The 17,534-nt window shown below is 39.2% G+C and overlaps 1 protein-coding gene across 3 annotated transcripts in view; it reads right to left on the reverse strand.

The window, feature by feature from the left end:
* The window catches only part of AFG1L (AFG1 like ATPase), a 221,204-nt gene that overhangs the window by 177,833 nt on the left and 25,837 nt on the right, over positions 1-17,534 (reverse strand). For all 3 annotated transcript variants that reach the window (XM_028104251.2, XM_088023900.1, XM_088023899.1), the window contains exon 2: positions 8,187-8,410. In XM_028104251.2, coding sequence (XP_027960052.1) covers positions 8,187-8,410 — 224 coding nt within the window. The remainder of the gene's footprint in view (positions 1-8,186; positions 8,411-17,534) is intronic.

A 17,534-nucleotide genomic window follows, 5' to 3' on the forward strand; every position in this document is an offset into this window, starting at 1 on the left:
CTGTGAAGTCCATTTGGTCCAGTGTGTCATTTAAAGTCTTTATTTCCTTGCTGATCTTTTGCTTAGATGATCTGTCCATTTCAGTGAGGGGGGTGTTAAAGTCCCCTACTATTATTGTATTGTTGTCGATGGGTTTCTTTGCTTTTGTTATTAATTGGCTTATATAACTGGCTGCTCCCATGTTAGGGGCATAGATATTTACAATTGTTAGATCTTCTTGTTGGATAGACCCTTTAAGTAGGATATAGTGTCCTTCCTCATCTCTTATTACAGTCTTTGGTTTAAAATCTAATTTGTCTGATATAAGGATTGCCACCCCAGCTTTCTTTTGATGTCCATTAGCATGGTAAACGGTTTTCCACCCCCTCACTTTCAATCTGGAGGTGTCTTTGGGTCTAAAATGAGTCTCTTGCAGATAGCATATCGATGGGGCTTGTTTTTTTATCCAATGTGATACCCGGTGTCTTCTGATTGGGGCATTTGGCCCATTTAAATTCAGGATAACTATTGAAAGATATGAATTTAGTGCCATTGTATTGCCTGTAAGGTGACTGTTACTGTATATTGTCTCTGTTTCTATCTGGTCTATGTTACTTTTAGGCTCTCTTTTTGCATAGAGGACCTCTTTCAATATTTCTTGGAGGGCTAGTTTCGTGTTTGCAAATTCCTTTAGTTTTTGTTTGTTCTGGAAGCTTTTTATCTCTCCTTCTATTTTCAATGACAGCCTAGCTGGATATAGTATTCTTGGCTGCATATTTTTCTCATTTAGTGCTCTGAATATATCACGCCAGTCCTTTCTGGCCCGCCAGGTCTCTGTGGATAGGTCTGTTGCCAATCTAATGTTTTTACCATTGTAGGTTACAGACCTCTTGTCTCAAGCTGCTTTCAGGATTTTCTCTTTGTCTCTGAGACTTGTAAGTTTTACTATTAGATGTTGGGGTGTTGACCTATTTTTATTGATTTTGAGGGGGGTTCTCTGTGCCTCCTGGATTTTGATGCTTGTTTCCTTCCCCAAATTAGGGAAGTTCTCTGCTATAATTTGCTCCAATATACTATTCTGCCCTTCTCTCTCTTTCTTCTTCTTCTGGGATCCCAATTATTCTAATATTGTTTCATCTTATGGTATCACTTATCTCTCGAATTCTGCCCTCATGATTCAGTAGTTGTTTATCTCTCTTTTTCTCAGCTTCTTTTCCATCATTTGGTCTTCTTTATCACTAGTTCTCTCTTCTGCCTCATTTATCCTAGCAGTTAGAGCCTCCATTTTTTATTGCACCTCATTAATAGGCTTTTTGATTTCGACTTGGTTAGATTTTAGTTCTTTTATTTCTCCAGAAAGGGTTTCTCTAGTATCTTCCATGCTTTTTTCAAGCCCAGCTACTATCTTTATAATCGTCATTCTGAACTCTAGTTCCGACATCTTACTAATGTCCATATTGATTAGGTCCCTGGCAGTCGGTACTGCCTCTTGTTCTTTTTTTTGAGGTGATTTTTTCCGTCTTGTCATTTTGTCCAGAGGAGAATAGATGAATGAGAGAACAAAATGCTAACAGGGTAACAATGACCCCAGAAAAATAAACACTAAACACTAAACAAATCAGAAGAGACCTGAAACCAGGGGAAAGGAAAGAGAAAGAAAAAAGAAGAAGATAAAAAAAAGAGAATATGATCAAATATGATCAGACTGGTGAATAGATCAGTGCCACACACTAGATTTTGGGCATATTTTGCTCTGTTAGAAGAAACTGCCTCCCAAAATTTTAAAGAAAAAAAAACTTATATATGTACAAAAATAAGGGTAAATACAATGAAGGGATGGAATATGACTGTAAAGATGAAAATTATAAAAGATTTTATAAAAGGAATTGATAAGAAGCTGGTTGAAAAAAGAAAGAAGAGAAATTTAAAAAAAAAAGGGGGGGAAGAGAATGTGATCAGGCAGGAGACTAGAACAAGGCCATAGACTAGAGATTTAGGGTACATTCTGGTCTGTTAGAAACAACTGTATCCCAAAATTTTAAAGAGAGAACAACTTATATATATACCAAAAATAAGGTTAACTACTATGAAGGGATAGAATATGACTCTCCAAGAAAGTGGTCGCTTTTCTGTTCAGAGAGTTACTGCTATTCTTTTCTTCGATCTCCTGTTGAGTTCGTAGGTGTTCGGAATGGTTTGATACCTACATAGCTGAATTCCTGGGACCAGACGAAATTTAGGTCTCCTACTCCTCCACCATCTTGCTCCTTCTCAAGAGACTCTTAATCATAGGAAACAAACTGAGGGTTGCTGGAGGGGAGTGGAGTGGGAGTATGGGATAACTGGGTGATGGGCATTAAGGAGGGCACTTGATGGAATGAGCACTGGGTGTTATATGCAACTGATGAATTTCTAAATTCTACCTCTGAAACTAATACACTATATGTTAATTAAATTGAATTTAAATAAAATTTTTTTAAAATACTGTATTATATACTCAAAAGTAGTTAAGGCAGTAGATCTTAAATGTTCTCACCACAAAAAAAATGGTAATTATGTGAGGGGATAGAGATATTAACTAACCTTACTGCAGTAATCATTTTGTAATACATGAGTATCAAATTATCACATTGTATCCCTTGAATTATAATTTCTCAATAAGCTTAGAGAAAAAATAAAATCATAAATCTTACTTTCCAAAATCAACAAACCTAAAAATAAAGTTCTGCTTTCACTAAAAAAAAAAAAACAAAAAACTAGTAGCCCAAGTTTTCCTTCTCTGATACTTGGCATATCAGTGTTTATTTTTAGAAGAAATAGGTCTCACTACTATATGGTTAATTAATCTTTGACAAAGCAGGAAAGAATATCCAGTCTCTCCTAAAGACAGCCTCTTCAACAAATGGTTTTGGAAAACTGGACAGCTACATGCAAAAGAATGAAACTGGACCACTTTCTTACACCATAAACAAAAATAAATTCAAAATGGATGAAAGACCTAAATGTGAGACAGGAAGCCATTAAAATCCTAGAGGAGAATACAGGCAGTAACCTCTCTGACAATAGCCATAGCAACTTCTTTCTAGGTAGGTCTCCTAAGGTAAGGGAAACAAAAGCAAAAATAAACTATTGGGACTTCATCAAAATAAAAAGCTTCTTCTGCACAGTGAAGGAAACAATCAACAAAACTAAAAGGCAACCTACAGAATGAGAGAAGATATTTGCAAATGATATATCCAATAAAGGGTTGGTATCCAAAATATATTAAGAACTTATCAAACAACACACAAAATACAAAATAATACAGTTTAACAAAATGGACAGAAGACATGAACAGACATTTTTCCAAAGAAGACATCCAGATGGCCAACAGACACATGAAAAGATGCTCAACATCACTCATCATCAGGGAAATACAAATCAACACTACAATGAGATACCACCCTCACACCTGTCAGAATGGCTAAAATTAACAACACAGGAAACAACAGGTGTTGGTGAGGATGTGGAGAAAGGGGAACCCTCTTGCACTGTGGGTGGGAATGCAAACTGGTGCAGCCATTCTGAAAAACGGTATGCAGGTTCCTCAAAAAGTTAAAAACAGAACTACCATATGATCCAGCAATAGCACTATTAGGTATTTACCCAACAATACTAATCCAAAGGGATACATGCACCCTGATGTCTACAGCAACGTTATCAACAATAGCCAAATTATGGAAAGAGTCCAAATGTCCATGGACTGATGAACAGGTAAAGAACAGTGGTATGTACACACACACACATACACATACACATACACACACACACACACACACACACACACACTGGAATGTCACAGCCATAAAAAATGATGAAATCTTGCCATTTGCAATGAGGTGGATGGAACTAGAGAGTATAATGCTAAGCAAAATAAGTCAGAGAAAGACAAATACCATATGATTTCACTCATATGTGGAATTTAAGAAACAAAAGAACATAGGTGGGAAAAAAAGAGGCAAACCAAGAAAAAGGCTCTTAACTATAGAGAACAACCGATAGTTACCAGAGAGTAGGGAGAGGGTGATGAGTTAAATAGGAGATGAGGATTAAGGAAGCCATGTGTTGGGACACCTGGGTGGCTCAGTCGGTTAAGCATCTGGCTTCGGCTCAGTCATGATCCCAGGGTCCTGGGATTGAGTCCGGCATCAGGCTCCCTACTCAGTGGGGAGCCTGCTTCTCCCTCTGCCTACTGTTCCCCCTGCTTGTGCACTCTCTCTCTGATAAATAAATAAAATCTTTAAAAAAAAAAAAAAAAAGGAGGGCAAGTGCTGTGATGAGCACCAGATATTGCATGTAAGTATTGAATCACTAAATTCTACACCTGAAACTAATATTACACTGTATGTTAACTAACTGGAATTTAAATAAAAACTTGGGAAAAAAAAAAAAGAAATAGGTCTGTGGCATCTTTACAATCTTCAAAAACGAAAGCTTTAAGGCAGACAGTCTCTGCTTTGCTATGCTGCCCCACCACTCCCTTGCGGTGTTTTCAATAAACTTCTATCTCCTTTGTTCTGCCTCAGGTAACTTCTTTCACTGCCCACACTGCCAGTTTCCCCCTGATCATATGCCCCACATTTGGGGGCTTCCATCTGGTCAGGAGAGACAGCACATTTGGTGCCCCCACCTCCTGGCCGAGGTTACTCCTGGATGAGGATCCAAAGCCCCAGGGAGAACCAGCTAGACTGCCCTTGCCCAAAAGGGTGAGGAATTTCCCCTCTTGCCCTTGGAAGGGATTCTTCCTTCCCTCTCCTTTCTCTCTTCAGCCTTCCAGCAGTCTAACCCGAGTACTCCTCAGACAACTGAAGGTCTCCAGCCAGGGTGGCTCCCTGGTGTGGTCTGAAGGTCTGAGGGCAAACAGGTCGGACTGCCCACGCCTGTGAGGGCAAAGGACCCCTTTTTTCTCTCAATAAACGTCTATCTCCTTAAAAAACAAAGAAGTAAACGAAAACTAAAGCTTTTATATATGTTTTACTCAGATTGCATTAGATGTTTGGGTCTTTTCCAATGTTGAAGATTTGGCAAACCTAAGAAATTACAGGACAAATACTACCACAAAGAAATGCTGATCGGGATGCCTGGGTGGCTCAGATGGTTAAGCATCTGCCTTTGGTTCAGGTCATGATCCCAGGGTCCTAGGATCGAGTCCCACATTGGGCTCCTGGCTCAGCGGGGAGTCTGCTACTCCCTCTCCCTCTGCCTCTCCCACTGCTCATGCTCTCTCTCTCTGTATCTCTGTGTCTCAAATGAATAAATAAAATCTTTAAAAAAAAAATAAATGCTGATCTATCTACAAAAGACTTATTCACATATGCATTAGGATTAAACAAATATAAGCTTTCATTAGACACATTTAAAACTACCTGAGATGTCAAATCTCTTACTTATATAAGATTACAGCTACACATTAAAACCAGGGACTCTAGGTAGTAAATATTACATTTATTTACTGCTAAATAACTGTCAATTTACCAGGCAGACCCATCACTGCCAATTCAGAAATCAAAGGAGGAAGTGTGGGAGAATACCCCTGAGAAGAGCCAAACAATTACTTAAGAGAAAAAAAAAATGTTGTTGAATTGGCAACCAGATACATTGATTAAAGGATACTTTTCACTGGATGTAAGTTCACCAATCACAGTAAGATGAGCCCTAGGGATGATACAGAGTGGGGAGGAGGGGAGAAAAAAGGACTGTATTTCTAAAAGGGAAAGGACTACAAAGAGAACAAAACAGAAAATTCATGAAAGCAATTTCACTCTGATAACCAAAAACCCAGTTAAGTAAAACATCCTGCTTGCTGGCTATGACATATAACCAAGCCAATATTTTATTTGGAAGACCATCTGTATTACAAACTATAATTAGGTACACAGTACCTAAGCAGTCTACGTTTTCCAAACTTATTAGTTCTTTACTCGCCTATAAACTTTTGGAAATACTGGAAGATGAAGAAAGGGTGGCCATCAAAAGGGATAATTCCTTATTAGTTCCTATAACCATTACGCTGGGCCGGCCAATCATAGTGGCCATCACAGTCAAAGTCTACTTCTGAGGGAACCAGCAGAATCATGGGAGCCCTGAATGGTACCTTAGGCAGAGATCAGATCTTTACACTGGCTAGTGCCCTCCAAAAAACCTGGTATGAAAGCTCTGCTCAAACAGTGATAAAGTGATTGGGTTTCCTATCAGATTCTTACTGAGCAATTTAAACCACAGATACAGGAAGAGAATTAATAAATTGGTAAGACAAACCGAAGTGGAAACAGACATGGGGGAAGGAAGAACAGAGTAAGCAAATTACATGAATGGCAGAGCACCGGAGCAAGAATCAGCAGGTACCTGTGCCTCCTGCCAGTCAAGTCATCAACACTTTCAAAACCACTGATGCAAAGCCTCAGGCTCTGGCTCTGGGAGGCCTGGCTGTGTAACAGAGATGCCCTCCACTGTTATTTGCATATGTAGTCTTATTCTAAATCTCCATTTCTTTCTGTAATCTAAATGAATCCCTAGCCCATTTAACCAAAAGATGTTAATGCAATGACAGCATTTTTCTTTCCATAAAAATAAAACTATGTAAGTATACTCTAAAGTGCTTTTTGAAAAGTAAAATTACTTTGATTAGAGTTTTTAAATCAAGCACTACTAACATATGTTATATATTACCTTTCCTCTAAAGACCTCTTAATAATAGAACATTTGTGCATGGGGGAGGATGGTTGGCCAATTAAAGGAAAACTAGTTTCTTTGGTTGAACCATATTCCAACTTTTCTTACTATTAATATCCCTCATAATTTGAAGAGGACACCATTGATGGCAATGGCTTCTATAATGGGATAAGGAATGGGAGTTTTCCTGTTGTCTCAAAATTTCAGCAAAAGCTCAAAGCTAAGGAGAAACAAGTTCCCCTCCATTCTAAAAAGAGGTATTAGTCACATCCATGCAGGAAGTACTTTAAGAAGAAAAAAGAAGCAAAAACAGCCCTAAAACCAAAGTGGAACTGAAGAAAGTGATCAAGATAGAAAGCTGTTAGGTAAGTAAGGAATATTGTGGCATCTCCCCCAGATAAACCTCATGCCAAAAGCAGGTGGCCCCCAAGGGAAGCGTCCAAAGAGATTAGGATTGAGTGTATGATGAGATAGGCATCCCCCTCTTCAGCGGAATGCTTGTTTAGGTGAGGAAATCCCACAGGCAGTAACCAAAGCAGGCTATGGAAATGTCCCTGGAAGAACTTGCCATAGGTCTCCAGGAGGCTGACTGAAGCTGGAGTAGGGATTGGAGAAAGGAGATGTTATGCTTCCTGTGGCCTAAGCAGACACCATAAAAGGGGTACTGGGTAGAGCTGTCCTGACAGGAGCCCACCCAAGAAGGTTAAGTGCAAGGGCAAGGGGGACCGGCAGAATGCAGTGGTACAAGGTATTCAACCAGAGTCATAAGAGGTCCAAACGTGGAGCAGTGGGGAAGTCCCCAGGGGAGTCCAAAAGAACCCACCAGTGTGCCCCTTCAACAAAGCACTAGCATATCAGTGTCTACCACACAAAAGGCCCTTAACTGTTCACTTAAGACTTTGCTGTTTTGCTCTAATTTCCACCTTCTCATCCTGACCCTAGAGAAGCCAGGCAAGCAGACACAGGAGGAGGAGGGAGAGGGGAGGAACAAATCACTCCACCTTCTGCACTGCTGATCCTGGGACAGGCCTGAGCTAGAGGGAGGGGAGATTTTTAAATTGTATAATTTCCATTTAGACTAGATAGCATCAATCATTACCTAAATATGAAGCTATTTGAATCCCCCCAAAGGTAAAAGAAAGCCATGGAGCATCAAGAGGTCAGGAATGGGGATCCAACAGAGCTTCTTTAAAGGAACTCGTGAGAGGGACACCTGGGTGGCTCAGTTGGTTAAGTGTCTGCCTTCGGCTCAGGTCATAATCTCAGGGTCCTGGGATGGAGCTCCACATCAGGCTCCCTGCTCAGCGGGGAGTCTGCTTCTCCCTCTGCCTCTGCCTCTCCCACCCAGTCGTGCTCTAATAAATAAATAAAATCTTAAAAAAAAAAAAAAAAACGAACTGGTGAGGAATTTCAAGCAGTTTCATGATTGTACCGACTGCATTTAATCCATTTTATAAAATGCTTTTAACTGTTCTTTAATATCACACAAATCTCACCTTTGAAATAAGGCCTCCCGTCTCTATACTGTATCCTTTAAGGTCCTCATGTAATTTCTGCAAACACTGTATGACTCTTCTTTGATTCTCATCATCCTTTAGCTCATGAGCTTTGATCAGAAAGTTATAGTGGTCCAGTGGTCCATGGCAAACAGCCAAAGCTTTTGAATAAACGTCTGTAGCCGCAGTTAGAGATGTAATCTCAGGTGTCTGAACTGTATAGGCTATAAACAAAAAAATATATAAAATCTTAGACTTCCTTAAATGAAGATATTTCATAGTACTCCACATGTTTCTTAATGATCACATTAAAACCTTTCAGGTAGAAGTATATATATGTGAACAGTTATTGTAAATCTCTTTTTGATAAAAATAAAACACATTTTGGGGCACCTGGCTGGCTCAGTCGGTGGAGTGTGGGACTCTTGATCTCAGGGTCATGAGTTAGAGCCCCACCTTGAGCGTGGAGCCTACTTAAAAAAAAAAAAGAAAAAGAAAAAACACATTTGTTCAATGAATATAATCATCTCATTTTAATAAAAGAGAGTAAACCCCAAACCCATAAGCTATCATTTTTTTTAAAGATTTTATTTATTTATTTGAGAGAGAGAGAGAATGAGAGAGAGCACAAGAGGGAAGAGGGTCAGAGGGAGAAGCAGACTCCCTGCTGAGCAGGGAACCCGATCTGGGACTTGATCCCGGGACTCCAAGATCATGACCTGAGCCGAAGGCAGTCGCTTAACCAACTGAGCCACCCAGGCGCCCCCCATAAGCTATCATTGTAACTCCTCTTCTAGAAAACCTAACCTGCCATAAAGTCTCTGCTTTGCCTCCACTCCATTAAATGGGCCACCTGGATTCATTAGATCCTTCCTCACAGCAGGGCTGGCACCTTTGAGTTAAGCCTAATTCTGGTTTTTGAGTAACAAGGCAGAGACAGAGATTAGTCACAAAGGGTTTTCTACTGTCCCCTTATTCCCTATCCAAAACCACATAGCATTCAGATATTACCACACTGATTTCAATGCTTGTAAGATTCCTTTCCTTTTCCATAACTTTTAAGTTGAAACACCACAGAGTGTCTGTTTCAAAGCAGTGAGGTTTTCTGATCCTTTTTTTAGCCTCTCCTGGGAGAGAAATGATTGGCCATGGCAAGATCAATCATAACTCTATTCCTTATCTGGGCCAGATGGAATGAGCAAGTAACTCCCGTTCTATTTTTATTTTATTTATTCTTTTATAGAAGTATAATTGATATACAATGTTATATTAGTTTCAAGTGGACAACACAGTGATTCAACAATTCTAGACTTTACACAATTCTCACCACAGTAAGTGTAGTTACCACCTGTCACCATACAAAGTTATTATAATATTACTGACTATCTTTATCTGTATTTTTTAGAAGCAACAATAAAATAGCAGCAAACTGGCACATTTTTTAGACAGGGCTGGCACCCTTCTTTGAGTCAAAGATTTTGCAAAGATACATTACCAGTATTATCCTTGTTTCACTGAATACCATGTTTCCTTTGTTTCAGTAATATAAAAATTACATACCCTGGAGAAAAAATTAAGAGTCAATGTTATTTCCATCTTTTTCCCAAGAAAGGAAAGAAGATCCTAAACAAGCCATGAGTGTTGGGGAGAGGGCAGGGCTGTCTTTTTTTTTTTTTTTTTTTTTTTTTTTAGGGCTGTCTTCTAATAGCTATTCTTCCTGTCTGAATAGAAGTTTTAGCTGGGTACTAGGCTGCCCAGATAAATAATCCATTTCTGGCCTCTCAAGCAGCCAGGCACAGCCATATGACCAGTTCTAACCAATGGGATGTGAGCAGAAACCTGTGCAGTTCTGCTACATGCCCTTAAAGAGAAAGGCATGCCCTCCTCCCCTCCCTCCCCTTCTTCTAACTGGAATGTAAGTGTGATGCCTGCAGCTGGAAAAGCCAACCTGGCAAGGCGAGGCCCACAGAATGCTGAACAAAGCAGAGCAAAGTTCTCTAACACTGCTGAGCTGCTGAACCAGCCCCGGGCCACCCACCAGATTTTTATGTAAAAAAATAAACTTCTATCTCACTCTTCAACCAGGTCTTCAGCCAATCATCCATCACAATACTACTCACTTTGTAGAGCAAATACTCTAATCCATCCCCTCCCACTCTTCCTCATGCTACCACCTACCTGGGGCTCTCGTGATCTCTGGCTTGGCCTCCCTGCCTCTGATCACCTCCACTGCCCCAAATTTACCACTACCACAATCTGGAAAATATCCTCCATCAACTACAGAGATGATCTTGCTAAAATCCAAACTGTGATTTTATTAATATTTTTCTTAAAATTCATCTCATTGTTTAAAGAAGTGGTTTTCAAACATCAAACATAATTTTAACAGCAGCACCTTTTTTTTTTCTTTTTTTTTTACATACAAAACCTTCCATGCAATCCTAAATTTATGGAAGAGAAAAATGGGAGGGGGGCACAAAGTCCCACCTTCTTCACATCTCCCTCATTTCTATAACTGTCCTACCCCATTTCCAAAGAAGCCCCTGAAACCACTTTTTCACTTGATAGAAGCACATTAAGTACAGTGTACAGAAAAGAGCACAGCAGGCCTGAGATTACTGTCCTTAGAAAAGTCTGCTTGCAAGGTGGGCTCTTGGCTGAGAACTTGGATTCCAAGAGGGTTCCCACCATTCCCAGAAACGGAAAGAGTGACTTACTGTGCCTAAACTGTTTGTACCATGTACAAGCTATGTAGTTTATGCTGAACACCTAGTTTCCTTCTACGTGGCCAGAATTTTGGTACATGCTATGCAAAGAGTAGCTATGTAACCACCACGACCCCCCACCACCCTAGACATTGAGTCTCTAATGAGCTTCCCTAATAGACAACATTTCACATCTGTTGTCACAGTTCATTGCTGGAGAAATTAAGTATTTCTTATGTGACTCCACTAGGAGAAGACCCTTGGAAGCTTGCACCTAATTTCTTCCAGACCTTGCCCCACAGGCCTTTCCCTTTGGCTGATTGTGTTTATATCCTTTTGATGTAATAAACCATAGCCACGAGTACAACTCTATGCTAAGTCTTGTGAATCCTCCTAGCAAATCATCAAACCTGGAGGTAGTTTTGGGGATCTCCAAAAAGAGTGTCCTCATTCTAGGGTTTAAGAAATTTGTAATAGGGCTCCAGACTGCATTTCCAGACGACTCTCCCTCTACTCTCTAAAAAGCAGGTACATATACAAAAAATGATTGTCTACCACACGTAATGTGTAATGTGGTAATAGAGAATATCAGGGTTTTTTCTATTATTATTTTAAGTGGGGGTGGCGGGGAAAAATTGTAGTAGTAATGCATCAAGATTAACTGGCATTAGCAAGTAAAATGAATTTGGATACATAGAAACGGGTTATGAAACTATTTTAAGTGGGAAATAATCAAGGCCCAAATTAGGACGGGCAATAGCAGAAATGTCACGGAGCTAGTTAGAATGGAAAATGCAAAGGTAGATCCAATAATGTGAACTGCCCTCTAGTCAAGTGGATTACTTACTGTGTCTGAAACACTTTCAATTACTTCACTTCATAGTCATGCCTTTGTTCATAGATTCCCTGACTTGGAGATCCTCCTCTGCCAATCTCTGCCTAATTTCTCCCTCACAAAATCTTACCTAATCCTTCAAAGTCCCTCAGCTCCCTACCATCAAACCTCCAAACTCGCCTGTATTACCCCATCATTTTCTCTTTCTTTAGCCTAGGTGTTATTGCTCATTCCAACAAGGATATTAATGCCTTCTTGTCCTCTAATCAGTGGCTTTCAAATTTTGGAGCCCTCCTGAATATCATAACCCGATACTCACACACATATATACAACTGAAAAACAAATTTCATGAAATAAGAGATTTAGTAAGAGTATGAAATGGTTAAAAAAAAAAACAACTATGTATTAGATACTCTGGTATTTTTAATATGTATTTTACTATATATATATACTTATATATATATATGACATATATATGTGCCAAAAACCACTAGATTTAGTTATATTAAATGCCATATATTATACTTATTTACCTTTTTGTTTTCTGTCTATCCCCACCAGAGTAGATGTTTGTTTTCCCCAGAGTATATGCTCTCTGAGGACAGGAATTTTTGTCTGCTTTGTTCAATGCTGTATTCCCCAGTGAACAGTGCCTGGTACATAATTGGTGCTTATTAAAAATAATCTTGAATCTCCTCCCTTCCTACCTTTCCAGAGATGTCATTCTCTTCACTAACCAGCCCTTATTATATCATCAACCCTTCTCTCTCTATCCACTTTTTCATATCAGCTCAACCCTTTCCTATCTTAAAATTATAATAACAAAACCTCCTTGACCCACAGTCATGAGACATCTGCTCTACCTCCTTTTCCTTCACAGCCAAACCACTTGAAAAAGTTACCTTTATATTTTCTGGCAACTCCCTCACAACCTGCTCAATTCTCAACCCACTGTGGTCAAGCTTCTACTGAGATAGCTTCTGCCAAGTCCACCCAAGACCTATTGTTGCCAAACCCAGAAGCTACTCCTCAGTCTTCATATTCCTTTTTACAATAATGGCATACCACTATACACCTATTAGAATGGCCAAAATTCAGAGCACCAACAATGCTGACCGGAATGTGGAGCAACAGGAACTCTCATTCATTCCTGGTGGGAATGTAAAATGGTAAAACCACTTTGGAAGATAGGTTGGCAGTTTCTTACAAAACTAAGCATACTGTTACTATATATCCAGGAATCATGCTCCCTGGTATTTACCCAAAGGAGCTGAAAACTTAAATCCACAAAAAAACCCTGCACTCAGATGTTTACAGGAGCTGTATTCATAATAGCCAAAACTTGAAAGCCATCAAGACATCCTTCAGTAGGCAAATGGACAAATAAATTGGTATATCTAGACAATGGAATATTATTCAGCGCTAAAAAGAAATGAGCTATCAGGCCATGAAAACACATGGAGAAAATTTAAATGCATGTAACTAAGTGAAAGAGCCAATTTGAAAAAGCTGCATATTATAAGGTCAGATATTCTAACTATATGACATTCTGGAAAGGGCAACACTATGGAAACAGTAAAAAGATGAGCAGTAGAGAAAGGGTGGGGAGGCAGGGAGGAGGGAACAGAGCACAGAGGATTTTTAGGGCAGTGAAACTACTCTGCATGATACTATAATGACGGATACACATCATTCATTATACATAGGTACCCGTAGTTCAAGAGTAAACCCAAATGTAAAGCATGGACTTTAGGTAATTATAATGCGTCCACATAGGTTATCAGTTCTAACAAATGTACCACCATGGTGGGGGATATTGAAAACAGGGGCATCCATGCATGTGCGGGGGAGGGGGAGTAGGGAGAATATGGGAAATCTCTGTACCTTCCTCTCAATTTTGCTATGAATCTAAAACTGATATTGAAAAAAACAATGTCTAAAAAAGAGAGAGAATCAGTCAGACAAGACACTTAAGACTGAGAGATTGGCCAGCTTAGGCCTGGATAGCAGCTGTATAAATTGAAACACAAAAGGCTTCTCAAAAGCTGCACTAAATTAAATCTGTTACTACATCAGTGTACACAAATTATGGGATGCTGCTGCCATATTATTTTGATTTGTATTAATTTGTCTTATTGTATTCCAAATGGACAGTGGGAAAATGCCATTCTGAAGATCCACACACTGATCTACAAACATAAATGGAAGATTTTAAGGCCCATAAAGCCTGCATTGTTTCAATTTTGTACTTTATTTTACTACTTTCTCCTAAATAAGTTTTAGAAAGATCCCACTGAACTCCATAGCCCATGTGCCGCAAGACTTAGTCAAGATGTCCTCCTGTCTGAATGATTATAACTTCCTAGATAGTATTTTGACAATTATTTCTATCCACACACACCCACCTCCAGAAAAAATAATTTCTCCAGCCTTTGACTGCATTTATGATTACTTCAATTTCCTTTTTTTTTTTTGAAGTGAACATAACCTCAAGATTTTATTATCTTCATATTAAACAAGAGATGAGGCTTAGAACTGGATCAGTTGACCCTTTCTCTTCTTACCACCTCCCAGTTTAAAATGTCTTAATGGCCGGCACTGTCTAGATCTGCAGTTGGGCTCAATGCATTCAGGCATCAGCACCATCTCCTTTGTAGTTTTAGCTTTTTCCCAGAAAATCTGCTTAGTCTGCCACCATAACCTCTCTGCTTCCTGTAATAAGGCTGATGTGGGGAACAAAGGCAGAAGAAAAAAAATTAAATTTCCTTATAACTTACAGCCCATTAACAAGTCCTTGAGACAGGCAGAGTAACCTTCATCTAGGAACTCAACTGCCTTGGTGTTACTACTTTGCTAAGGGCAAAAGGCAATCTTAGCTTAACATTATCCTGACCTCCAGGATCCTAAAAGTCTACTTTAACGTACAAAAACCCCTTTGGAAACTTCCTTTATCTCTACCCCCCAAGATATATGTTAGCAATCATCCTCCAAGCATATGGCCCACTGATACACATCTGAAGGGTCTCATGACTAAGACTTTACTAGACAATAGTAAAGGACCCCTCAAGGTCCTGGAAACCTCACTTCTAAATTCCTTAGAGACTTACGTTATCCCTAAACCCCACCCCCAACTTGAAAGTATATAATGGGCCACCCCTCACACCCCCAGTGCAGCTCCTTCTGCCCCCGGGGCCTGTCCCTGGGCTTTAATAAAACCACCTTTTTGCACCGAAGACATCTCAAGAATTCTTTCTAGACTGTTTGCTCCAAACCCCAACATTTCCACATCAAAGGCCACTTTCCCTGGGCATACAAAGAATCTTTGCCCTTTTTGTCCCTTGTCACTCTGTGCCCCACTTCTTATAAGAAACGCCACAGTTTTTGGGAATGTTCACCATGTTTGTCTGCTGGGGCACTATTAGCAGGGAAAGTGATTGCTCCCAATTTTTTTCATTGGTTATAGCTCTGCTTTGATAGAGTAACATTTGAAAATATACAGATATCCAGGAAAAAAATAAAGCAGTATGAAGTATTGAAAGCATAACTGTGCTTTAGCTGGGTCTTAAGTTTCTAATTGTAACAGCAATCATACTTCTCAACAATGTCCACCAGCTCTACAAGCAATCGTAACATTAGAGCACTTTACACTGGGCTTGTCAAATACCCACTCTATAAATTCACCCTGTGTTGCATCTGGGTTTTTCAAAAGAATTGAGGCATATCTATAGTTCACAATTAGAGTCAGGTTTCTGAAGACTGAGATATAAAACACTGCCAAAATACTGTCAATTTGCTTCTCAGACTGAATTTTTTTTAAAAAACAGTAATTTATTCTTTAAAGCAATTGTATAGATATAGGCAGTCTAGTTAATTTCATAGTGATGTTGGTTGAATATGATACAAAGGAAACAGGTATTTTCCAGGACAATGGGATAGGTAAAGGAAGCTTTAAGAATTCATGGGGGGGGGGGGAGGAAGATAAAACCTAAACTTGTTTTTCAGATGTTTTAAAATTTCCACAAAACCTTTTGTTCCAAAGTTAATTATTTAACTGTGGTATATAAAATATATTGAATGCATTGCCAGGCATCAATATGGGAAACCCTCTCTCTTATATAATAAAATCATCTTTTCTGGTCCATCTTGGCCCAAGTCCTGGTTGTCTGAGGGCAGACTTCTCTTGAGAGGTCTGAAGTTATAATAAAAAGCATTGTTTTCATCTACTGGTTTGTATTCTTGTTCAATTTCAGTTAGGAAGCCACTTCCACCTCCTGATCCAGAGCCAGATCCAAAACAGTTCTCAGAAAGAGGAAAGACATCATTCAAGTTCCGGAATCTTGTCATGGAAGAAGGGTTGAGTGCTTGGAGGGAAGATTCTGCTGAATTCACCCGAAGTAGGTTGAATATCGGTCCCTTTTCATCAAAGCAGTTTGCAGAATTACTTCCAGGATTGCAACATACTCACTGGTACCTGGCTCTCTGCACAGGAGAACCTCTCTCTGGCTCCTGTCCCTGTCTGTATCTTGGCCCAAACTGTGTTTCCAAGGACCAGAGCTGAGCAAGAGTTAGGTTTCTTCTCCCCCAATTATTAAGTTTTCATCCTAATACAGAAATTTGGAAGAAAAAAATTCTTCTTTAGTTCTGCAGTCAACAAGCTAATATGCCCCACTTAACTAATCTCACTACATTGATAAATAATAAACCACAGTTATGCTTGTCTTAATGGCACATAGGTAGCCTATAATGCAGAAAAAGGCAACTGAACAGCACAATTATAAAAAAAAATTAGAAAAAGGCAAATTGTCACTAATAGCCCTGACAAAAGTTGTTATATAACACACAGTTCTTTTTTTTAAAAAGGTCTTAACTTATGGTCCATGACGGGGGTCAGGGAGGAGAGGTCTGGGAGCCTACTAAAAGAAAATTATGTGTATGTATGTGTGTTATTGTGTATTTTTTCTGAGGCAAGATCTCTAAATATACTATAGCCTCCTTCAAATTTTCAAACAAGTTTGTGAACAAAAACTGGTCAAGAACCACTGTTTTAAAGAACTGCCAAAACTTAAGAGTTTTAGAAGGAAAATCTATTAATAGCAGCTCACTTTTATTAAGCACTCACTTTGTGCCAGGGACTAGGGTAAGTAACAACATAATTATTTTTATTAATCCTCATAATAATCCTATTATACAAATAACTAAAAAAAAAATCCATGGATAAATTTGTTGATTCATTCACTGTTTGTTGAAAACCAGCTACATCTGAGGTACTATCAGTGGAAAAAAACACTAAAAACAAATTCCTTTCCTTGTGGAACCTTCACTCCAGTCAAGGGAAAAAGAAACAAAAAATTAAAGAAAGGAACAGACAGTGATCAGTACACTGATGAAAATAAAAGTGATATCCTAGGGTCTCTGACCAACAGCATGGGCATCCCCAGCGAGTTTAACAGAAAAATAGAATCTTGGGCCCCACACCAGGGGTCTGAATCAAAACGTGCAGTATAACAAAATACCTGGGCATTTCATATGCACATTAAAGTTTAAAAAGCACAATGCTAGGAAATGACTAGGGACTCCTAAGAGTTGTAAGAAAAAGCCTTCCTATGAAAGGGACATTTAAGTTGACACCTGAATGCCAAAAGGAGTCAGCCCTGAGGAAGATCCGGGAGAACACCCTGGGTAGAGAAGAGCTCTTGCAAAAACCCTCAAGTGTAAATGGAAATAAGCTTTACATTTTTGAGGGAGAAAACATAAGTTTATGTGGCCGATTTACATGAACAAAATAGAGTATATCATAAGATGAAGTT

Source organism: Eumetopias jubatus, unplaced genomic scaffold, assembly GCF_037043125.1.
Source record: "Eumetopias jubatus isolate StellerSeaLion01/CBP00866 unplaced genomic scaffold, mEumJub1_p1.0 scaffold_6, whole genome shotgun sequence".
NCBI lineage: Eukaryota > Metazoa > Chordata > Mammalia > Carnivora > Otariidae > Eumetopias > Eumetopias jubatus.